Below are 25424 nucleotides of genomic sequence, written 5' to 3'. Positions count from 1 at the left end.
GACTAATTTATATAAAAATCTAATGTAAATCCAAAGGTTCATATACTTTTACTACAACTTTCACTTTAATGGAAATAAGCATGAAAGTCATAATTGTGCATAAATGTGCTGTTTTATTTTGACATGTATAGCAGCTTTGCCCGGTGATTTGATCTGTTTGTTGCTGTCTGATACAGTACAGTGGTGGAAGCTGCATGAATTACAGGATCCACTTTAACCATGAGTTTGCAGGCGCGCTCACTGCAGGAAATTAAAAGCTAGAGCTACTTCCTTTCAACTTCCCGCACGGCCTCTCATCTTGTGCCAGTGCCTTAATGAACAGTAAATTATTAGTCTCTGGCTTCCTTTTTGCCACAGACAGTTTACAGTAGACATTCACCTTGAAATAGACATGTCATGCTATTGTACACTCTAGATAAACATATGCTATGCTATGCACAGGTTTCATATCGTTCAAACTGAAAAAGAAGATTACAGATGTAAGAATGACATCACACTTTTCCTATTGTTAGACAGCAACTAAATGGGCAAAATTACCACAATAAAGCCACAATAGCTGTAGCTTTCTGTTCAGAATAGGTGTCACACAATGTATCACGGCTTCCACAAAAATATTAAGCAGCACAACTTAGTTTTCAACATTGATAATAAGAAATGTTTCTTGAGCAGCAAATCAGCATATTAGAAGGATTTCTGAAGACACTGTGACACTGAAGACTGGAGTAGTTCAGCTTTGCTATCACAGGAATAAATTACATTTTAAAATATATAAAAATATAAAAGTTATTTTAAAGTGTAATAATATTTTACAATATTACTGTTTTTACTGTATTTTTGATCAAATAAATGCAGCCTTGGTGAGCAGTGATGCCAGTAACGCGTTACTTAGTAATGCGTTACTCTAATCTGACTACTTTTTTCCAGTAACGAGTAATCTAACGTGTTACTATTTCCAAACCAGTAATCAGATTAAAGTAATTTATCCAAGTCACTGTGATTACTATTTTTGTCATTTTCCTCAGTAAAAATATATATTTTTGCTTTCTTCTTGCGTCTCGGGAAATATCTCATTTTCAGGAAAAAAAATTTAATTTCAATTTAAAATGTCAGGAGATACATTTTTGAACGTTACTGTTAAAAATGCAAAAATAAAATATGGTCAGGTATATGCATAAAAATGGTTGTCATTTTTATGTTGAGGCGGCAGGGGTGTTGTCGGCAACTGCTGAATGTAATTAATAAAGTAACTTGTAATCTAACTTAGTTACTTTTAAAATCAAGTAATCTGTAAAGTAAATAAGCTACTTTTTAAAGGAGTAATCAGTAATCAGATTACTTTTTCAAAGTAACTGTGGCAACACTGTTGGTGAGCTTGTGACATAAAAAAAAAAGAAATCTTACGACCCAAAACTATATTGCAAACAATGTTCTCTGTGATGCTACTTTAATTTCTTTCAGATATTTTATATTTTTGGCAAAACACAAACACACACACACACACACATGGCAGCACATTTAACAAAACCACACAGATAATTTTGGTGACAAACTGTGACATTTATCAGGCTAAATTACTGCCCAAATTTCCATTCTTTTATAAAAGAAAATCAGCACACACTACATTTAAAAATAATTCAAACATAGGAACTAAAACCTCTGTCTGTTGAGCAGAGCAGTATTACTATTTTTACCGCCTCAAAAAACAACCTCAAGATTTATATAAAACCAGACAGTACCTCAGACATTTTGAATTTACAGCTTCTATTCATATAGCAACAATGTCATTTTTATTGCACGTTTATTTAAGTTGTAAATATGAATGGGAGGCCTGACCACCATGAACAGAATGTAGGAAAGTTATGGAACTTAGAAGTAGACTTTTCCAGTAAGCAGATCATCTCTATGATATATACATATCACACAGTTTTTGGACAACTAATACACCGGCCAATTTTGCTATCTTTTGCCCAGATTGTCTCTGGATCTCCACAGTAACCCTGAGATCTTCTCTGATCCCTGGCCAGTGTGATATGAATGTGTTTACAGACCCACACCTGTCAGAGGAGCACTAAATCAGCCAGATCTGTGTTGAGTAAACCCAGAATGCCACACAGTGGGTCAGGGAGGTTCACGCTCTCCCCACAGGCAAGTGAGGAATTAGAAGATTAGCCCTGAGGAGAGGCGCTACTTCAACATTCCACACTTCTTCTGAAGACATGTTTGCCTGTCTTCAGAAAAAGAAGGTAGACTTGTCTCAGCCTTCAACTTGGAACTAAAATTGACCTTGGTCTACATGATCTATTTTGAGCGTCTTTTTAAGGCATTTATGCCATGTAGCAGTTTGCTTTCAAGCACATGTTAGGACCAAAGATGCCCTTTATGAACTTGTTTTATAATCACTTTGACCTTTCATGCCATGCACAGAAAATTTCAGTCATTTAGACTTGCTTTTCCACAGCTAAAAATCTCACGAGACACAAACATGCAGTAATAAAAAGCAGCCACAGCCAATAAACATCTGTTTTACAATGTCTATCATCTGTTTATTATTCTGAAGTATGTACCAAAATAATTGCTATAATGTAAAAATAGCATTGTGTAACTAAGTAAAAATGTTTACAGTCAAGCATCACTAATTGTACAAAAATAACAACACAATAAAGATACAAACAATGAAGAACAGAACATCCTCACGTCAGTGTGCAAACTGTTTATACAGATGGAAATGCATCCTTCTCAGGTGGCATTCCATGATAAATTATTTAAATAGCATTTATCTACACACACATATGAAACAGTCTTACAAACAGAGACAACAAATAGAGCAATAATTTATCAACTTAAAAAAAGAAAAGTACTGGACATTGAAGCACTGGCAAATGTATTCCTAAAAAAAAAATTGTTGTCTCCCATTTTAATCTATTTTTTATTGGGATGTGGGGCTGGCTGTTTGTTCTATATACTATTTACAACTTGTGCTACAGTAGCAATAAGGCAACCAATTTGTTTTCTTTAAGCAAAGGAAAAAAGTATTTAAAAGCTTTTGCTTGATCAAATTACAAAACAGCAATGAGGTAATATTTGTACATTAAAGTTTTCCTTTATCTCTCTCTCTACAGAAAAGGCAAACAGGTCAGAAGATCGTCTCTTTTGGAAGTGATGGATGAATTGTTCTTGACTGAAAAAGGCATGGATGAGTAGCATTGGAAAGACCCTTGGTTATGAAGGTTTATTTTTCTTTTAAATGTTGAAATGTTGTTTTTTTAACGAGGCTTATCTTTAGAAAGACACTCGCAGTCTAGCCAAACCCGAAAAGCATATTGTAAGTGCTACATAAATATATATAGAAGTCTGAAAGAACTCAACTTTCCCTTAGAAATTACCAAGGAGGCTAGAGTACTTGGTAATCTAGTATCCATTTGTGGCCAAGTAATTTCCTGTAACGGAGAATCTTCAATCTTGGGTCTGTCCAATTGCTCTTCATACAACCTTTCATTATGCCATTTCTAATGTATTGTTAAAATGGTTTAACCATCTAGCCCTGAGAAAACTATGCCCACTAAACCATGAGTTATCTCCCGCCAGACCTTTATGAATGTACATTAGACTTAAGATGAGCCTCTGCTAAGCAAAACTTTTAGATAGATAAACAATAAAAAATCAATAAATGACAGATTGGGATTAAAAATCCCAGCAAAAATAACATTCTTTTACCTATACAATGTTTAACAATTTGTTGATTGCTTCAATATCTTAAACATTCTCATTGCTTTTTTTCTGGTCAAGAAATCGGTTTAAAGTTGTGATAAAATACTGAATATTTTAATGGTAATCTTTTTAAAAGGGTTGCGCTCTCTCTAAAGTAGCCATAATTTGGAGATCTTTTCAGGAAGAGAACACATGAGAGAGAGAGAGAGAGAGAGAGAGAATAAAGGTTTTGAAGTGCATAGCTGTCTGTTGGGAGCTCTTCCCACACAGAGCCGAATGAGGTTTTTCAGAGAGAGATCTCAGTCTTCCCAATTAAGCAAAGCGAGGAAGATTTTCTTCTGCTCTACCTGCTAATGGTGGAGGAGTCCAGATATTCTGAATCGGCAGCCACTTGGTTTCTATCTCAACCAGTGGCAATTACATTGAAATTGACCACCTGCTTTCTCACTCCACCAGTGTGTGAGCGGAGCAAGTAGCGTCAAATCTGTCCCTGGACTTTGCCCGGATTACATATTTATATGGAAAGGTGCATTCTTTGATAAACTTCCTGACTGTGCAATTACACATCTGAAAATGAAGCGAAAAATAGAAAGTGTTAATATTGAATGAATGAAAGTAAACAAACATTTATTTGGATGCCTATGCGATGTGTTGACGCTCACCTCTGCATTCGTATTTGAGGTCTGAGAAGTACACCATCTCTTGTGAGAAGACAAAGAGACCCAGTCTTCCGCCTGCATATGTTTTGTCATAAATTCTGCCAGAATCTGCCATGATCTTTTTGCCTTCATACATGACCACTCTGAAATTTGTAGAGAACATTGTCTTAGCACATTAAAATATCATCAGAGGACAAATATTTGTATCCTCAAAGGATATGTAGTCAAATATACCTTATATGTCCAGTTCTTGGTCTATGAGTCAGGTGCCATCTGTAAGCAGTGAAGTCCTTCCATCCCACGTTCTTCGGGTCATGCCACAATGTGCGCACCTAAAATGAATCGAGTACAGAAATGTTGGTACTCATATGAAAGCTTTCAACCTGATTTCATCATTGACCTTGCTGAAATGTACCTGTCCTGGAGTGTCTCCAGTGTGCCAGAGGGCGTTCCTCAGATGCTCGCCTGGCCCTGTGGTGGAATTAACCACTTTGATTGATAGCCCTGAGTAACCCTGCGCCTTGGTAGGTGTGCTGGACCAGTAGGTCTGTGTGATCTGTTTCCACATGACCACGTAGAAGCGAGAGCTGGATTGGTATCCAAAAACAAAGCCGGCGTAATCATCATCCCTCTCTGTGTTGATGAAGAACGTTCCACTGAAGTCGACTGAATTGAATTCATCAAAACCTTTGAAAAAAATTTGGAATAATAGGTTAGAATTTTGTTGTCGTTTACTCTTTGTATATAAACGTTTTGTTTTTGAATGCCTTTTTAAAAAATTATTTTGTATAATCGTAGTTTTGGATGCATGAAAATAGTCTCAGTTTTCCCTAGTTTCAGTAGATAAAAATGTTTTCAGTTGGTTTTCATTCATGAATAATGACCAAAACGTTTCATTAATGTCTGTTTTTGCAAGCTATGGTACAGTGCAGGATTTTTCTTCTCTGTTTATGATATAACTTTATATCTTACACACTGCCCAGTATTTTTCTAGGTGTGCAAGTATTTCTATTTATTGACGCTTAGGTGAAATTGTAATTCTATGCTTTTTTTCTAAGACTAGACGTACCAACAGCAATGCCAGGGTCGCAGTTGACTGTCTGAACCAGTTCTTTTCCTTGGTGACGAACCACCCAGTTGGGGTCAATCTGAGAAGTGCCCTTGGGATCCAGAGGTACCATTTGGAATTTGCGGAAGTCGGTTACACTAATATCAAAGTTCTCAGGACACACGTCATAGATATCTAGGACATTGTCCTGGTCAAAGTCGTCTTTACAGGCATCGCCACGTCCATCGCCTAAAAACAGAGAAGTTAAACTCGTAAGTATAAATATTTACATTAATAAATGCAATAGTTATGAATATTCAGATGCAAAACTGACCGTCAGAATCTAGTTGATCTGGATTGGAAACCAATCTGCAGTTGTCTTTTTCATCAGGGATTCCATCATTATCATCATCGTAGTCACATACGTCTCCTTTACCATCCTTGTCGTGATCAGCCTGGTTCGCATTGGGGATGTACGGGCAGTTGTCTAGGTTGTTTTGGTGACCGTCCTCATCGATATCCTGGTTGCTGTCACATTTGTCTCCAACACGGTCCGAATCAGAGTCAAGCTGTTAAAGTGAGAGCGTAGAATCAGTAAGCATCTAAATGCCAGCATAAATCTCTATAGCTTTCTTAATTAAAATATTCCCACTAGAATGGGTCTTTTTCTAAAAGGCACAAAGTTCTGTCCTAGTTGGCCCATCTGAGTAAGATTTCTCAAAAAGCAATCTCATGTTCCTGAAGCTTGGCACTACCACAGTCACATTTCAGAGTCTAATGAGGAAAGGAGGGGTACATTCCTTCTCTTCAGTTAACCATGGCACAGGTGTGATCCGCAGGGATTGAGTGCCGACAGGGCATGCATAAACCCAACGGCAAATCTCTCACTCCTCACTAATAACCATTCTTTACCTCCACATATCCTTTGGGTTAATTGAACACTAGTGAGTGTCCCTGAAAAGCCTCCTAGTGCTTTATTGTGTGGCTTTGGCTTCAAGGAGAAGAGGATTTACTCCTCCCATACATAGCTTAGTAAAGACTACGACTACCCTGTGGGTATTTATTTTTTTTAGCAATGGCTCTGCAGCTGAACTGAGCAGCACATAGATCATCTAATGGTTTTGAAAACACCTGCAGTATTCACCCACTCGCTCAAAGTCTCACAAACGTATATATACCTGGTCTGGGTTGTGTTCCAGAGGACAGTTGTCACACTGGTCACCAACTCCATCGAGATCTGTGTCTTTCTGGTCGACATTGTATAGATATGGGCAGTTGTCATTCTCGTTCAAAATACCTGTCAAAAAGAATGATATTATGGTGAAGACTGAATGACATGCATCTCTATAAAAGAGAGTCTGAAGAGAGGATTCTCATTAAAAACCTGTCAAGAAAATATCCGTCATATTTCACTTTAAAAAAAAAAATTGCTGGGGGTCTTGATTATGGAGTGAAATATGGGTATTTTCTTAACAGGTTTGTCAAGGAATGGATAAGTGAGAAATTTCGTACCATCTCCATCAATGTCCACAGCACAGGCGTCACCTTCACCATTGTTGTCAGTGTCAGTCTGGTCTGGGTTACTATTGTACGGACAGTTATCGCAACGGTCTCCCACGTCGTCCCGATCATAGTCGTACTGTCTTGGGTTGAAGATGAGTGGGCAGTTGTCCTATTTTAAAAGAGACCACAGTTCAGATGGAGAAATATGGCAAAGCAATTCTCCACAGGGCCCTCTCACACGAAGGTTATTACTTTTAGATGTCAGGCTTGTAATTTGGCTGCGGCTGTGTAGGTCTATTTAGAGGAGCGCAACGATAAAAGTGAGCCTTATTTTAGGATTTGGACCAAGGATAATATTGGATTAACAAGATACACTGCAGGTCTTTCAGAAAGGTACTTCTTTGGTGGAATTTGAGGTTTGTCTCCCAAAGAAACGGAGTTTACTTTACACAGCACTTTTTTCCACACCTCCGCCTGAATTTCAAACTGTAAGCTCTGTAAAATTGGGGCGGCTTTACTTATTTTCTTCATTCATACACTGTGCAAAGCAAATATTCACTTGACTGGATTGAGCATCTGTGGAATATTTAGACAGTATTGCAACTATATTTTTACCCTGTCATCAGGAATGCCGTCATCGTCATCATCATCATCACAAGCATCGCCAATTCCATCCTTGTCATAGTCCTCTTGCCCAGAGTTGGGAAGATTGGGGCAGTTGTCCTATAAAAAGAGTAGTGTATGAAAATTAACAATAGCCACAATGATGTTATTTGTATTTTTTTTAAATAAACAAATGAAGCCGTTATATGCCAACCTTTTTGCAGTGATAGGTTGCGTTCTCGACACACACAAGATCAGCATTAGGCCAGCCATCAAGATCAGTGTCCTCTCCACAGATGTGTCCATTTCCAGCAAAGCCAGGTCTGCACTCACAGCGGTACATAGGGTCTGAGAAATGTCCCAGGTAGTTGCAGCGAGCGTTCTTATTGCAGTCGTGGCTTCCATCGAGGCAGGGATTACGAGGCGTGCACACCTGCAGCAAAGACAAATCAGTCAGCGTGCGTCGGTTCATGAGCAGGTGCACGCTGGTAATCTGTAATCTTTCTGTGTTCTTTCATTTACCTGTTTCTTGGCAGCAGCGTCCTCCAATCCTCGACCAAACGGCTGTGGGCCGGTGTAGCGAGTGGGGCATGGCAGGCAGTTGTAGCCCGGTACTGTGTTCTCACACCTATGGACTCCATTAAATTCAAAGCAGGCGTCAGGGACTTCCTCGCACTGTAATGAAGAGATAAAGAATGAGATTTTCGCATTATGTTGTAGTCATAAGAGCATAAGCATAAAGAATAGAATTTTAGAAAAGTAGGGATACATGATTTTTTTTTTTTCTTCTTCAAAAATTTATATAATTTTTATTTTATTCAATTGATTGATTTTGGATATCCATATTGGATGATATTTGACATTTAACTATGCATGCTGATTTCCTCTATTTTTACATTTATATTACCTTTAACTAATTAAAATTACAGTTAAAATACTAACCCCCGGTTTCACAGACGTAAGCTAGTCCCAGACTAAAATGCATGTTTGAGCTGTTTTAATTGAAAGCAACTTGCTCTGACTATCTTAAACTATGTCTGTGCCATTGTCTTGTTTCAAGATGCACACCAGTAATGTTTTCTGTAAGGTACGTTTATAAAATCTACTTAAATTTCCTAATTGAACTAAGGCCTAATCCTTGTTTAATGTAAGCCAGGCCTAATCATTTATAAACACTCTTAAATGAAGTCTATAGCAAATCTCAAAATAAGCATCCATTTTTATACCTTAGATTAAAATGTTGCGATAAGTACATTCTTGTAATTTGAGACAACTGATTAGACTTTTTGACTAGACCTCATTGATATCCTTGCAGTTGATTCCATTGCCAGTGTATCCTGTGGGGCATTTTCCACACTTCCAGGAGCCATCTGGGAAGCTTGTACACTGGGCTCCTTCAAAGCATGGATTTGAAAGACATCCATCTGTGGAAATGAACATAAGTGATTGATTTAACTTGGAAACACAGACTAGAATCATCTGAAGGGTTGAGTGATACTATAACTCACCAATTGGACAGGCTTGTTTGTTGCAACGCTGGCTGGCCTTTGCGTCTCCCACGCAGTCCTTCCCACCGTATTTGGGTACAGGATTATTGCAAAGACGCTTACGATTTTGGACACCACCACCACAGGTAGCGGAGCAAGTGTCCCAAAGTGACCATGGTCCCCAGCCACCACTGACTATGAAAATATACAATAAAAAAATTAGACAAATGTACTTTTCTGCTTAAAAAATTTGACACATTACACGTGGTGTTCACTTACTCGGACATGGTGAATTCTCACACCTCTCAGTTTGCCGACCTTCACCCTGGCAATCTTTGCCTTCCATCTGAGGTGTCGGGGAGTTGCAGAGACGGATGCGAGTGATAACGCCAGCACCACAGGTGACCGAGCAGGAGGACCAGGGTGACCAGTGACTCCAGCTGCCATCTTGCTTAACTGTTGAAAATGAACGATGCAAAGTGTTACTTTTTCCCTCAACTGTGAGGAAAAACTGTAGACACTTATTGTCGTTGGACACCACTCACAGCGCTTGTCACACTCCTGGAGGTAGCAGTCTCTCGTTTGCACAGACGTGCCCTCGCAGTTGTTATTGATGCGGTCGCAAGAGCGGCCGCGCTGCTGTGTGCCCCTTCCACAGGACACAGAACAATGGGTCCATTCAGACCAGGGGGACCAGCCATCCTCAGCGGAGTCGCTCGCTGTCGAGAGAGCAAAACAAGACAATAGCAGAGCTATTCCTTCTTTCTAAAGCAGCAAAATGGAGAAAAGCTTTTAATACTGGGCCTTAATGGACTCAATTTAACCGGGGCAGCTCGAGACAGAGCACTCCAGGGAACCCTGGCATGTACCAAGCAGTTGGAATGCTGGCGAAATGTCAGTGGACTTAAATGCACAGGGATACCTTTGAGTCTTTTTCCAAATGTGGAAATGGTATTTGCAAACACCCTTGATTATGCCATAAGTTCAAACACATAAGGCTGATGTTAATGTAAATTCTTGCTATGCATGGCAAGGCCTCAAGACGTGAGGAGAAGGCTGTTTCTTTTTTGAGTCTCTGCCAAACAGCACCAATTTTCCACCTCTCTTTAACCAATTTAGACAATTATGGCCATTTAGTGATTCAGTGATGCACAAAGCTCTAGTGTTCCATTCATTAGTTAAACTTCAGTTGAAGTCTATTGTGTGACGCAACAATGAATGCGGATGTTTGGGTAGCGACAGCCCTTTCAATACAAAAGCTTTAAAAAGTCAAAATGGTTTTTTTTTCCGTTTGTACATTTACAGTTAGTGCAAATGGCTTTTAGCCTATGGGTAAGTCTCTTATGCTCACCAAAGCAGCATTTATTTGATTAAAAATACAGTAAAAAGTAATATTGTGAAATATTATTACAATATAAAAAAAAAATCTATTTTAAAAAAGGCTAAGCTGAATTTTCAGCAGCCCTTACTTCAGTCTTCAATCATTCGAACATGCCGATTTGGTGCTTAAGAAACATTTCTTAATATTATTCATATTGAAAACAGTTGTGCTGCTTAATATTTTTGTGGAAAAGGTGAATTATTTAGATTTTATTTAAAATAGAAATCTTTTGAAACATAAATGTCCTTTGATTACTTAATGCACCCTCCCTTGCTAAAGTATTATTTTCTTTTTTTAAAAAGTGCTGACCTCAAACTTTTGAACAGTAATGTGTATATATAACAAATATGTAAATGATATTGTTAAAATGATTACAATTACAAGTGTCTAAAATGTGTTATGAAGCAGTTCAGTTGCACTTACGGGTTCCACAACGAGGGCAGCATTCCCCATCAGGCACTGTGGCGTTTGCACACGGGATTAGGGGACATGAAATCTTGCGGCAAAACGTTGCAGAGTTCTGTGGTTAACAAAATGACTCTCATTAATCATATGTTAAAGGATCTGCCACAACTGGTGCCTATGGCATAAAAAAAACCATAGCCTCTGGCTGTAGTGTTATTATGATTTAAGTAAAGTGGATAACCTGGTTGTGTAATAAGGCATGTAAATATTCCATAGTGTTGATATGATGTGGCACTTTGAATTTACTTTATAAGGTTTTGTTCAGTTCACTGCATTTCTTTAGTTACATCCATTTCCCACTTTTAATTAGAGGCTAGGCAGTTTAGGGAAATGGATACACCCATCTTAAGTCTGCCATAATGGACAAGACTAAGACCAGTACTGTGTTTCATAGCTCTTACAGTGAGTGACATTGCTCTCATCTCGCTAACACACAAATTAGTGGCTTAATGACAGAGCAGGGGCTCTTGAGAGTCTGACAGGTACCGTACATGTCTGCAAGGACATGGGTTCTTACCTGGCAAGTGCACTCTGTGCAATCATCCACCGTCCATTCCTCCTTGTTTTTGTGCACAATTCCATTGTGAATACAGACACCAACATGAATGCCCATGTGATTCATGAGCATTGTTTTCTCGTCCGTCTAGAAAACCAAACAAAAATTGGGGTTTGATTTATATGGAGCTTGTTAATCTACAGCACGTCCACTGCACAAGTTCAATATATCTACATGCAACAACTTTTCTCCTCACCACTTTGCGGAGTTCTTTGGACAGTTCTTGCACCACCACACCGAGACCTTTCAGTTCCTTGAACATGCCAGCCAGGTCCTCACAAGAGAAGCCACAAATCATCTGCAGATCTACATAGGAGAAATATGCAGTTAGCAAAGTTTGAAATTGCACTCAGATTCTCAACCTTCGTGTATATTTTATTTGTAAGGATTACTGAAAAGGAAGGATTACCTTTTGTTTTGTGGCCAGTGTAATCAGTCCTGATTGCAGGTCTGGATCCATTTATGGGATTGTCAAGGGTGATGATATCAGTCATTACTGCTGCAAGAGGAAAGGGCATTCAGGTGGCTTAAAGTTCATTATAAAAATTGTTGAGCTAATGGAAAAGTTGAATGAAAAATGAATGGAAAGGGCTGATGACAATGAATGGAGCTTAAAGGCTTTATCTTATATTACTATTGATCATTCACTGGCAGAAAATGTATAGTGGATTGATGACATATTTTTGTTTTTGCAATTTTGCAAATTATTTATTTTTGTTTAAATATATTCATATTTAAGAAATCTAATAAACAGGGTGTGAAACCAACATACTTCATGAATCATCTTTTCTTTACACTTACAGTTTTGGCATCCTTTATTCCTCAGAATCGCTTCCAGTGTGGTTCCGAACACAAAGCGCACGTTTTGCAACACCCCCTAAAAAATCCACAAGTGATTAATGCTTCTCATTGCATTTACCATGCAACAAGATTCATACAGTGAACTGTCCACTCACCATGAACCTGTCCTTTACTGCGCCCTTGCCGATCCTCAAGCTCCCCACACTCGGGATCTCTTGAGTGAGGATCGACTGGATGGAAGCATCGAGCTCCGCTGTATTCACCTCTTCACATCCCACGTAGAACTGAACCCTATCCTCCTGCACGAAAAGAGTGATGTTTTTCCAGTGTCCCACCGCCAAATCCGCTTCCTCGATGGACACGACCTGTTGCTTGTTTTCAGTGGAAAAAACGATGTCCAGAGTGTTGGCTTTCCCGTTGGAAACGATTTCGAAAACGGGTCCGGAGCCGTCATTCTTCTCCACGGTCAGAAGGCTTCCCCTTGTGTGCTTGAACTGCTTGAAATTGACCAGGAGCAGAAATCCTCTCTCGGCATGAATGGAATCGATTAGGTCCCTGAAGGCGCTCTCGGGAACCGGGGGAATCAGGTCGGGGTTCAGGATCTTGTAGGCGGGGCTGTACGGGTCGTCGCCTTTAACCAGGGTGACCCCGTGGTTTTTCCTCGGCACTTGGACGAGCTCAAACAGATCGTAAACACTGTTGTCGTCTCGACTTTCTACCAGGAATTCAGAAGTTAAAGAAATCTCATTATAATGTGATAAATTGTAACGTATCATTTTAATTAATTACACGGCTCTTTGGAATACTTGATTCTGATTGGTCAATTCAGCGGTCAAATTTTTCTGAATAAGAAACGTTGCCCATAGCTCTTTTTAACTGACCGCTCATAAGCTGTTTAGCCTACTTTATAAAAAACTAAGAAACTCGAATCAGTATTTTGTTATAATATATTTATTTGTTTAGTAGCCGTAAAAGAAGTGGGATTAATATATTGAAAGTCAAACCTAAATAAACCCCATTGACCCTGTTGGAGTTTATTTTGCGATAATTAACAAGTGGCTGTCAATTATTGCTAAAATATGTAACAGCTAGTTATACTATAAACCACAACAGCACGCCATCAGTTGGTCTAGTTCGCTCACCTGCGACTCTCGCGCTCTCGCAGTTCCAAAGCATCAGTAGCAAAAAGATTGCAGTGGACTTCATTTTGTCACTTATTCTTTTACCTATCAGAAATTATAAAGTTATAAGTTATTGAAAATTCAGCAAAACGTAACCTTAGCAGGTTGATCAATCAATTATTTTTAAAAAAAGAAGAAAAACGCACCTTTCACGTGTTCAAAACAGCAGCAAATCCAGGGAAAAGTGATATAATTCCTAAAATGCGTCAATAAAATTATTTTCCTCTTTAGCCGCGATCTACAGCATTCGGTGTTACTTTGCTGTAGTTACTGTGCTCAATCTAAGTATCACTAAAGAGAACAAAGTGCTATTTAAATAGTTTCATGACATTCCTGAGCGCGTCTCCTCCAATCAGATGCTGGAAGGAAAAAGGGACGAGCTTGCGTTACCTCACAGAGCGTTTTTCTGAGTTACACACGAGGGGGGAAACGCACCGCATTCCAAAGAACACATTCCATAAACATACATACTTTTGATTTTCATGACCGCTGCTTCCGTTTAGTGCCTTTTTATTTGCCCCAGTCCTGATTATTTTTGAGTCCACGTTCAGCTTGCAATGTCATTCAATAATTCCTGATATTTCATGAAGGCTATAGGCTACCCTAACACTTGTGTAGCCTACATATTTTATTTCAAGTCATCTATAATGAACGACTAAAGCTACGTTTTCATATTCAAGTGGCTTCTTTATTTTAGAGAAAGTGTTTCTTAAAACCAGTAGGCAGCCAACGCTTTGGGCTATCTGAGTGCTCGGTACCATTCTCAGCATCTGATAGGATGCTCGTGAAGGAAAGGCTGCATTAACATGTGTTTCCGCTAGAGGCCGTTCTGTGTTTATTTGAGCACTTGGGTCTCCTAAAACGGGTTCTAATGTTGATTTCTGTAAAAGCTGCTGTTTTTTTTTTTTGGCCTATGCTAAAATAGCTTAAATCCATAAAATCAGTTAACATCGGGGTAGTTTGTGTATGTGGTGGGTTGTTAAGATGCCATTAAATATTATAGACTAGTTAGAAGAAGAAAAAAAAACACTTGCAACAATAATAAAACACAAATGGCAAATTTGTTAAAAACGTAACCTTAAAGTTACCATGACATTAAAATGGAATAGTGCAGTATTTATTATATGACGTGGATTTTAACTGAAATTCTGACCCATAAATGTCAAGCTGGGGAAGGTTGTCTTAATTTTATTGAAGCAAGTTGTCAAATGTGTTTTAAATATTATACATTCATACAAATGTACAATTATAAAAAAAAATATATTTGATCCAAATTAATTATTAAACATTTATTCATTACAATAATGATTTGTTAAAACAGTAGTTTCATATTTTTTTAAAAGTCAGCATGAAACGGAAGTTGCAATTGTCTTTTCTGCCGTATTGTGTCCTTTATCGGAGTGAAATGGCTTCTCAAACGAGAACAAATGTAGCACAGGGCTTGATTTTGTCTATTGGAAATTGATTGGATCATTGCAGTCAGAAGACGTCATATAAAGCCTGTGGTAAACATAAATTGATGATACTTTGACTTACTTTGTTTGTTCTAATTACACATAAATTACATACACCCATAGTGAAAATGTAAATTTTGAAGCAGAATTGTTCATTTCTTAATAAGTAACTAGATAAGGCAGTTTGTGGTGTGTGTGTGTGCAGTGTACGCTGTAGAACAAAACGTCATATTGTCAAGTATTGCAATACGTCAAGTATTGCAAGTTGTTTACCAAAGGCTACATTTTACTCATAAATTGAAAATGTAAAACCCCATAGGAAAATCTTGAAGGAACCAGCAGCGAATTAAGTCTTCCAGGTTCATGTCTTCACCAAGCGGCAACCTCCCCCAGTTTCTCTTGAAGCCAATACGGAAGTGACTTAAAGGCCCCCTGAAATCAAAATGAATTTTTTTTTAGCTTTTAGTACGACTATGTTAGCCTTAAGGTTATGAATAAGCTGGTGTGTTCCAAAACAATGGCAAAATTCGCATTTATGAGATATAAGCATTCAAAACTTACAGTCTCTCACTTCCGTTGAAAGGAATCACAGATTTTGATGACATCATCGCAGACTTCATCTTCTCATCACATCTTCTGTCCAATCAAATGGTCTCTAGAATCTGAAGCGCCTGTCCCGTACACTATAAATAGACGCTGAAGCTGTGGCTGAAATTGGTCAGCTGTTCACACATTTACTATTTTCTACATGGTGAACGGCACATAGCGCACTATATATATGCGAAAGGAAACGATTCAGACAGTGTAAATATGCTTTCAGGTGAGGCGAATGAAGTCTGGTTTCACGTAAGTTTCACATGCACCGCCATTGTGCACACACATAGTCTAGACCAGAGCCATTGACTAGAGACACGAGAGTGCAGCGCGGATCATATGCGCGAGTCGGCGCAGACAACAAAACATATCGGACCCATTTAAATTCTGCACAGGATGCTGTATTTCAAAGCATTCAAAGCAATATGGAGGAGATTATGATGATAAACGGTTAGAGATTTGGAGGAAACTCTGGCTTTACCAAACAGAAAGGCTCTAGTTAAACTGTGGTAATAACGAAACGCTATTGGCTGTTTCAAAAAAGGGGAGGAGCTGTTTCTGGGGAAAGAATAATGCTGTGTTTCAAGGCACTTCAGTGGGCCTTTAAACTGCAATTCATCGACTGGCCGCTAGGGACATGCTCCAAAAGGGAGCAGAATCTCATTGAGCCCCATGTTAAAATGCCCAACTTTACAGCAGAAAAAAACATGTTTACAGCCTGGTACAAATTATGGTTTTTGGTCTATACATCTAATTTTGAGGGGGGTGAGAGGAAATCACATCACCTCAGCTCCACCCACGTCTCGCCTTTTTGCCCATTTTCTGTTGTCTGGGAGTGACGCGCTGCTAAGTTGGCAACAGCCAGCTCGACCCTACTTTATGCTTCAAAACTGCTCTTCAGAATCCTATGGGTGACGTCACGGACACTACGTCCAAATTTTTTTTTACAGTCTATGGTCTGCACAGATCTGTGATGTCATGACAGTGACAGGTTGTGCCGGCCCTTTCATCGGTAAACACGTCATCTGAGAAGAATTGTGTCAAGATTGAAGTGAAGTTATTTTGATTAAACATTATGAAGGTGCACAGATAAATCATAGTCGACTCTTGTCTCAATATATTTTGTTGTTTAATCATGTTCACTTGTTTAACCCAAATATATTACAAGAATGTTAAAGTTTGGACGATATAAGTCATACAAAAAATTATAACTGAAGACATTTTAAAAGTCTGATATTTTTTAAACTAGCAACACTGCTACACTTATAGTCCTCATATGGCGACTAGCATGACTGTTATGTTTAATGTATGAAAATCTATCCAGTGTAAAATATTTGAACACACATTTTTAAGGTGATAGATACGGAGCTGTTGTGTTTTCTGCTAAAGGTTCCACATCCATGACTGGGTGTGTTAAGATGATTAAAAGGGGATCAGCCATCCATTTCCTGTTCCTACTCAAAACAATCTATTTGAACAAAGGATTTGCAGACTCTAATACTTAGACTTGACGCCCACCTTGGTAGTTGTTGATTTTTCAGTGAAACATAACAGGAATGAGGACACTTCTTCAACTGAATGTGCATTTTTGCTTTTCACAGTGATGAATGTCTCATTTGTGAGCAGCTGGAAAAGTTATTTGAAGTTTAATCTGGCTGATCCTTGGAGATGTCAGACAGGGGTGCTAGCTGTATTGTTTGGAGGGTCAGAGTGATAAACCTCACCTCAGAGACCTCTCTGGACAGATGTAACCGATAATACAAGAGGTTATGTGTCAGCCACAAAGTCCATCATTGCTTTGTGTTTACCCTCTGTGCCCCGTGGCCATGCAGGCCTATTGTGTTCACAGGTATGCCACCCGGTCTTAAGAGATGTTGTCAGTCCGAGCGTCTCCGACATAACTCCGCTAAATAGCTTCCAAAGTTCTGTCATGGAAACCATACTTTCTCCCAATGACGCACACAAGCTTCTCTAAGTGAACAGCTTCTGTGGAACTTGAGTTGACCAGTTGCAAAGGTGAAGGAGAAAATATTCTAGTTATGGGACAGCTGCTTACATTTGGTGTAAAACATCATAAATAAAGACATGACTAGAAAAATCCAAGGCGATCAAATTTTCACAAGTTTATGCATATTTTCTGGATTCTTTTTAAGCTTGTAAGCAGTAATCATCAGATGTCTAGATGATGTCTGAGCTGTCATGGCATGCACAAGTCCAGGAGATAAGTGAGTTAGATATGACCCATCAGTTTGAGCAATTATTTACTCACTGCCCTATAAATACTGGAGGGGCAGACGATTTCAGTCCTGTTATTACTCATCGCAGTTCAGATTTAAAAACACCCTTGCACAACCACCATTTCCCCAACCTTTTTTGCCTCTTTGCAGAAAGTTCCATTGGGGTTATTTGTACGTTTGTTTGGATACTTAGATGCATAAAAACGTAGATAATTTTTGTGAAGTGGACGGGGTTACAGAATGTTTTGAGAAGTTTATTCCAGTCAGAATAAACTATGAGTTCAATGTGTATAAATAAAGGATGTTTTCTTCTCTAAATTTGAGAATTCAGAAGTAGATAAACCCAAGGCCGTTTATTCTTCTTTTTTTGCGTGGGGAGTTATTTAAAGGAATTCAATTATTAAAGGATTAACAGGGATTTAAGGAAATAAAGAAAAAGAAATAAGAACGTTAAAAGTAGATTTAAATATAAAGTAAATATGCACAATATATGCACACATTCACTCTTATTTTCGTCTGCCTAATATGGAAAAATGTAAAACGTTTCTTGTCACGTCAAATTCAGTTATGATTTACGTAAAAAAAATTCATATTTTCGATTCGAAACGGTGAAAATTCAATGTCAAGTAGATATTACTGTTGGTCGCTGAATGTTTTTATCGTCAGTCAAATATGAAATGTTTAGCTACTTACATCTTACGACGCACTCTTTCACTGTGATTAACTAAAGTGCGTTTGAATTCGCACTAACAGTAAGCGCCACATTCGTTGATTTGATTGGCCTGTCTGAAGTTTGCCAATGACCATCTGGATGATCCAGAGGAGGAATGGCCGTTGGTCATGTGGTCTGATGAGACAAAAATAGAGCTTTTTGGTTTAAACTCCACTCGCCATGTTTTGAGGAAGAAGAAGGATGAGTACAACCCCAACACCATCCCAACCGTGAAGCATGGAGGTGGAAACATCATTCTTTGGGGATGCTTTTCTGCAAAGGGGACAGGACGACTGCACAGTATTGAGGGGAGGATGGATGGGGCCATGTATCACGAGACCTTGGCCAACAACCTCCTTCCCTCAGAAAGAGCATTGAAGATGGGTCGTGGCTGGGTCTTCCAGCATGACAACGACCCGAAACACACAGCCAGGGCAACTAAGGAGTAGCTCTGAAAGAAGCATCTCAAGGTCCTGGAGTGGCCTAGCCAAGACCTGAAGAAGGTGTGTATGGAGGAGTTGGCCAAAATCCCTGCAGCAGTGTGTGCAAACCTGGTCAAGAACTACAGGAAACGTATGATCTCTGTAATTGCAAACAAAGGTTTCTGTACCAAATATTAAGTTCTGCTTTTCTGATGTATCAAATACTTAAGCCATGCAATAAAATGCAAATGAATTACTTAAAAATCATACAATGTGATTTTCTGGATTTTTGTTTTAGATTCCGTCACTCACAGTTGAGGAGTACCTATGATAAAAATTACAGACTTCTACATGCTTTGTAAGTGGGAAAACCTGCAAAATCGGCAGTGTATCAAATTGTTGTTCTCCAGTCGTGAACTCCCCCCTGTATGAATATGTGATACCACATATTACACACATTATATATTATATATATATATATATATATATTATCATAGTATTGTTCAGAATTATTTTTCAGGATGAGCAGTATTAAGCCCATGTCTTAAATCGTCCCCAAGAATGCTAATAGACAGGAATACCTTTCCGTACTAAACCAAAACAACCTCTGTCTGAGACCAGCCAAGCGCTTTGGAGTGTTGATTCAGAGACACTTAAGCATCTTGTTTATGTCTCTCAGCAAGTTATGTGTAGGAAAAGCTGTATTGAAGAGCATTAAATCAGCAGAATGGCATGTTCATATGAATTCATCTCTAACCCGAGGTCACAGGCCACACAGGATCATTAAGTAACTAAAGAGGCAGATTTGGTCTGCATATTTTGTCTTGGACTATTTTGTATCACTATTTAGAACCTGAATGTAGTAATTCATCCTTAAACCAGTCTTGACTTAGAACAAAACAGCTGGACCGTTTCAGATGTAGGATTAGGACGGTCTGTGACCACCTGTGCAGCTGTTCTAGTAATCCACACTTTACCTGTATAACATCAGAGTAGAGCCATTAGACCAAAGACACTCTGTGTGCGTGCCAGGATCATGGCCAGCAGATCTCCCAGATGAAAGGAGATTTGTTTCCACAGGTCTCCGTATTATACGAGTTGCTAAATATCTTTCAGTGTCAGGGAATGTTTTCATCGTCTGTTCCATCATCTCTCTAGCAGAAGGTCATGGTGTGCCAGCTTCCTTTTAATGTGTTTCCATGCACAATGTAATTTGCATTCCTGAGTCTAGTTAGCGGTAAAAAAGAAACACACTGTGTTCTGAATCATTTTGCGGTAGTTGCCTGAGAGCAAGCCACTTTAGTCCACTCCTGAAGATTCACACCATATTTGGCCAGTCTGAACATCAAGTTCTTCAATGTAGTCAACATTGTCGTGATCGCTAATGGCACAGTAGCCTGATTGGCATCTCTGATTTGCATATATGCTTAAGCATAGGAATATGGAGACATTTAGAGGCAAATATTGTTAAACATAAATGAATAACTCTAGAAAAAAATGGCAACACTCACTTGACGAGCATAGTCTTTATTAACATCATTTCATGTTTGTAGAGTGAATGTTGACATTTTTATTTTTTTTAACCTCCTCACAGTTGCCTGTGCACCTGAGATTTTTGCTAAATCAATTTGTATCATCTTGGTAATCTCATAACCAGAAGTTTATTGACCTCAGTGGTGTTGTGGTCTGTTCGCGGTCTTGCTCAGAGCATTCCGTAGTTGTGTAACTTAAAAATGGACTTGACATCACCGCACTCTGGCAAACTGATTAATTCTCATCTGTTAGTTGCTTATCGCAGTATTAACTTTCCCAGAGAAGTGGAAACATCTGTATATTCTAAACAGAAGCTCGACCTTGTTGACCCAGGCGGCAGGAGAACACATGCCGTCATCATTCCTAAGAGCTTTAACCATTCTTCTAGTGTTGTCAATGATCTTATCACTACCAAACCAGACACACGACATCAATGATGTTTTACGAATATAGACAGCTATCACTTGAGTCTATCAAACCAGACAGAAACATACACCGTTTCTTAATAGCCTTTAATCAACCTCAATCTGATTAGAGCAACATATGCTAATATATCATTTTAAGCTTCTTTAATTATTTTAATTAATCCAGTAATTTAATAAATGTAATGTAATTACAATGCATTTAATAATTCAAATCAATTTGATTTATTTTATAATAAATAAATATAATAATTTCATACAATTTATAATAAAAATAATTTTGCATGTAATATAATTCATGTTAAATAAATGTAATAATTACAATGCATTTAATAATTAAAATAAATCTTATTATTTCATACAATTTATAATAAAAATAGTTTATGTTTTTAAATTAATTCAAAATTATTCAAAAGGAACTTTTCAGCACAGCTCAATTTTCTTTAATTTATTTATGAATTTTCAAAATGATCATAAACTCTTGTGAAGAAAACCCCCAAAAATATTGGTTCACACATATTGGTCCAACAAATTATCTACATTTGACACAAATGTTGTGATAGACTTTTCTGCCCTGTTGTGAGTGAAAAAAAAAATGTTGGGCTGGACATGATTTTGCATTGGGAATTAATTGGATCATTTGGTTTGCTATTGCTATGATGTGAGTGTCATGTGAGTGACAGGTTGTCTTGGCCCTCGCGCTGTAAACACGTCATCAGAGAAGAGATGTCGCTGCAAGGAGGAGGGGGGCAAGTTATTTTCATTAAAGATTACGAGGGCACATGAATTAAAAAAATGTGCACAGATAAATAATTTATAATAAATACTGCAATATTGCATACAGAAATCAAGAATTGCCCATTTTGGTATTTTGGTGACTTGAATCGGCAAGGAATGTTAAGCCATTTCCTCTCGATATACGAATGAACATTCCACCTACACATACACAAACACTCCAATCCCAACTGTATTAAACAACTGCACCACCCATATTTGGGGATATTGGAAGTTCACCTGCCATGCCCACATTCCTGGCATTGTTGCATACTATAGGAAAATATCCTAGGAGACATTTACACACACTGAGTCATCCCAAGCTCAGAGCCGCAGACAGAACATCACTTTTATTTATCCTGTTTGACACACAGATGGGACGTTTCAAAAGTGGTAGTTTGGAAGCTAGTTGTCTCAGTGGGATGGTGCTCTAGCGTCACTTCTGTAATTGCCCCTGGGTTCATACCTACTCAGAATTGTGCTGTCCTGCAAACTGTTTTCTGGAAGAACCGGCCCAGACGTGTTAAACATCCCAAGGCCCAGCCACTGACAATCAACAAACACGCAATTAGCCAGAAATCTCCCTCATGTCTTGCACAGATGTCCCTCATGTCTTGTACACTGATATCATTTACTCAGGTACACACTTGTGCTGTATTCTTTTTTTGTTGATAAGTTAGAGCTACTAATTCATTAAATATGTTTGTGTACTACTTGATGAGTAAGTGCACAGAATCCATGCCCTCTGATAATTATATTTTTGAGGAAATGTGCTTGCTTTTTATGACATTTTGTCTAACGCTTATTTCTCAGTGATAAAATATATTTGCTGAAATATGTGGCATTTGTTATCCTTTTAGGGTTGCATCGCTTATAAAAATCAGTTACAGTATAGAGAAATGGAACGGCACAATATTTTCAAGAAATGGAAAGGCAGTTAAGCAAAATGGGGTATTTTAGTGACATGAATGAGACATTTTTCCTAATGTTAGTTAGCTAACTTTGGAAATATGATACTTAATGGCTTCTTGTGAGGCAATAAAGCATGGCAAGCGTTTTCCAGTTACATATAACTAGATCATGTGTAGACATTTTGCATGTCTTTAGCTTTGAAAATGAATGCTGAAAGATTTGGCTTCTCATGAAAGGTATTTTTCTGTGATGTATTACTCTCCTCCATAATATCAACAGCATTTTTAGACTCTGCATCTTTTGATTAAGATGACCTTTGTTTTCTGATATCGTTGCTCTGTCAATATTTAGGCATTTCATTGTTTTCTGGCTGCACGCTATATGTAATGGAAGAAAGTTGCTTTACATATCAGCAAACCGTGGGAGTATTTATGTCATTGCTAAGGGTTACTATGACTTACAGATCTAAAACTGTGAGATACCTGACATAACAGAGACAACCAGGAGAACAAGGCAAGGTCATTAGATAAGAATACTGGCTGCTGTGAAAATAGCTTTTAATTTATATCGGCTATATTTATCAATAAAAAAATGGAATAGAAAAAAGGCAATTTATATGTAAAAGTGTGCATTTTTCATTTTGTTTTGATAAATAATATGATAATCTGTTGTCCTATATAAAATAATCTGAATAATATGCAATCTGCTAGTATGTAAACAATATAATAACCTGATTGACCTATTATTTATGGACCAAATTCATCAGAAACTCCAGCATAGTTTTTTTTTTTAAGGTATGACAGACGTCACAACCTGAACCTCACAGCAATTGGCTGCTACCATCTTTTTTTCTCTTTACATTTGTATGAAGTTGAGCATTTCTCTACTTTTAGGTGCTCTCGACCACTCTTTTCACTGATTTGCTGTCAATCCCATAATTCCCTTCTGAGCATGTAGTTCTGTGGACAGACACCTGACCTAACTGTGTGCAGAACATTTTCTCACACAAAAAAATGTATGCTGGATTCACAACAGGTGCATTCGCACATACATTTGTTCTTAAAGTAGTTCTAATGTTGCTTAATCCTATTTAAGCAGCCAATTATTTGCATAAAACATGCCTAAACCATGTGCATATGTTCGACCTCACCTTGCTTTCATCTTCTGGCTCTCTCTCTCGTGTGCCATTGTCAAAACCACTTACAGCACAATAAACAGGTTTCATTGCTACATGCGATCAAGTTTCAGATACATTGCCAGCTGTGTGAATACTATGCAGGCTGCATTTTGTCATGCCATATTTATTTAATTTCTTATTACTTAGAAATAATTATTATTTTTGTATGTTTGGTTATTCTACCTAATATGTATATAGGCCACATGGAGTGTTTGGATTTTTGTTTGTACATGTAGAATAAATTCATGATGAATCATGATTTCTGTGTGAAAACATTCCTGTTCAGATTTTATGCATAAATATGTGCATATATGGGACTCTGTAAGGAGGATGAAGTAAACTCACCCATAAAACTCACTTTCCGAACATCTGCCAAGCTTAAATAAGATAAAAGATTCTGAAGAATAACACCCCCATGCTGAGTAGTGTTGTCTCACTTGTGGTTTTCCCCTGTCAAACTATCATTTTCTTTTATCCTTCCTGCTGTGTCTGTGAGGAAACGATGAGCTGTGGGAAGGGGTGTAATGAATGATACGCGAGAAAACATTTTTAAAGCACATGTGCTGTCACGACAGGTTTGGATCAAACTGTTGTTTTTTTGGACGATGAGCATTGTCTACACAACAACAGCCAAATGAGTTGTGGTGAATATATTCAGGTCTTCAACATGGATATAGCATTTTTTCCCCAAAGGCATGCATCCTTCAACATGTTGATTCTTGGGGCAGCCAAGCTTTCATCGGCTTTATTAAAGACATTTTTATGAAAAAAGTGGTCCCACCCTTCGAGAGCGAGAGCACAGCTGGAGCATTGTGTCTGTCCATGAGGGGTCTTCCTGAAGATTTAATCCAAAATAGGCATTCGTCTCAGTGAATAATCCCAGCCCACTGTGTTCTCATGCTTACCATCTGCACTCTATGAAAGACAGCATGTTTGAGCTTCGCTTTTGTATATACAATTGCAACCAAGGATGCAGTGGGTTTTGTCTGCAGCAAATGGAGAAGTTCATTAGAAAAGTGTATTTTTCAATGAACGCAATGTTGTCGCCAAAAAAGTTTCCCTGAGTCCCATTGCTCTGATGAGCCTTGTTATGACTCTTGAGATCATTTACTTCATTGGGATTCTTTAGGAGGCCATAAATCCATTCACACATTCCTCAATATTTAGGTTAGGCAAACACAAGTCACACCTATGGCTCACATTAAAGCACTGATTCTTGAGATAAGATTAGATGTTGAAAATAAAAACTAACACTACATTATTAAAACTAGGTATTTTTGTACCAAGGTCTCAGATAATGAACCATGTAAGGAAACAGGCTTATTTTTAAATATTATTTCAAAAAATTTATATTTATTCACTCCATACTCCCAACTCTGTCAGACACACTTAAAAGCATGCTAATTTAATTTAATCTATCCAAAAACAGTGTAAAGTCTTCAGTTATGTAATACTGGTGTTCAGTAAAGGAGCTAAGTCATAATGTTTTTTTTTTTTAACACTATTATGAACAACCCGGTTTCTACATTTCTTAAAAGGATTGTTCACCCAAAAACAATTTTTTTATGTTTATCTGCTTACCCCCAGGGCATCCAAGATGTAGGTGTCTTTGTTTCTTCAGTAGAACACAAATTAAGATTTTTAACTCCAACCGTTGCAGTGTGATAGTCGTATAATGCATGTCAATGGGGATATTTTAGAGTATGAGTGCAATGAGAGTAAAATCACATAGACATACGAATCCTCATTAAAACCATGCGGCTCGTGGCGACACATTGATGTCTTAAGACACGAA

The 25424-nt window shown here is 38.1% G+C and overlaps 1 protein-coding gene across 2 annotated transcripts; it reads right to left on the bottom strand.

The window, feature by feature from the left end:
• Positions 1 to 1540: 1540 nt before the first annotated feature.
• thbs1b (thrombospondin 1b) lies at positions 1541 to 13682 on the bottom strand. Of its 2 annotated transcripts, none has more exons than XM_079831097.1 (23): positions 13539 to 13682; positions 13354 to 13437; positions 12367 to 12926; positions 12212 to 12287; positions 11820 to 11909; positions 11607 to 11716; positions 11372 to 11497; positions 10813 to 10909; positions 9554 to 9727; positions 9288 to 9464; positions 9030 to 9203; positions 8818 to 8945; positions 8044 to 8196; positions 7736 to 7954; positions 7534 to 7641; positions 6928 to 7087; positions 6594 to 6712; positions 5750 to 5984; positions 5437 to 5664; positions 4783 to 5054; positions 4602 to 4699; positions 4371 to 4510; positions 1541 to 4275 (listed from the first exon to the last, which is right to left on the bottom strand). In XM_079831097.1, exons 2-23 carry the CDS (start codon positions 13415 to 13417, stop codon positions 4268 to 4270), a joined length of 3516 nt encoding a protein of 1171 aa, XP_079687223.1. In that variant the 5' UTR covers positions 13418 to 13437; positions 13539 to 13682; the 3' UTR covers positions 1541 to 4267. The 2 variants fall into 2 exon arrangements, with proteins under 2 accessions (XP_079687223.1, XP_079687224.1); XM_079831098.1 differs by having other exon boundaries at positions 11820 to 11906.
• Between the last annotated feature and the right edge of the window lie 11742 nt (positions 13683 to 25424).

Source organism: Gobio gobio, assembly GCF_949357685.1.
Source record: "Gobio gobio genome assembly, chromosome: 12".
NCBI classification, from domain to species: domain Eukaryota; kingdom Metazoa; phylum Chordata; class Actinopteri; order Cypriniformes; family Gobionidae; genus Gobio; species Gobio gobio.
Note: the sequence above shows the minus strand (reverse complement) of the source record. Positions and strands in the feature narration are given on the sequence as shown.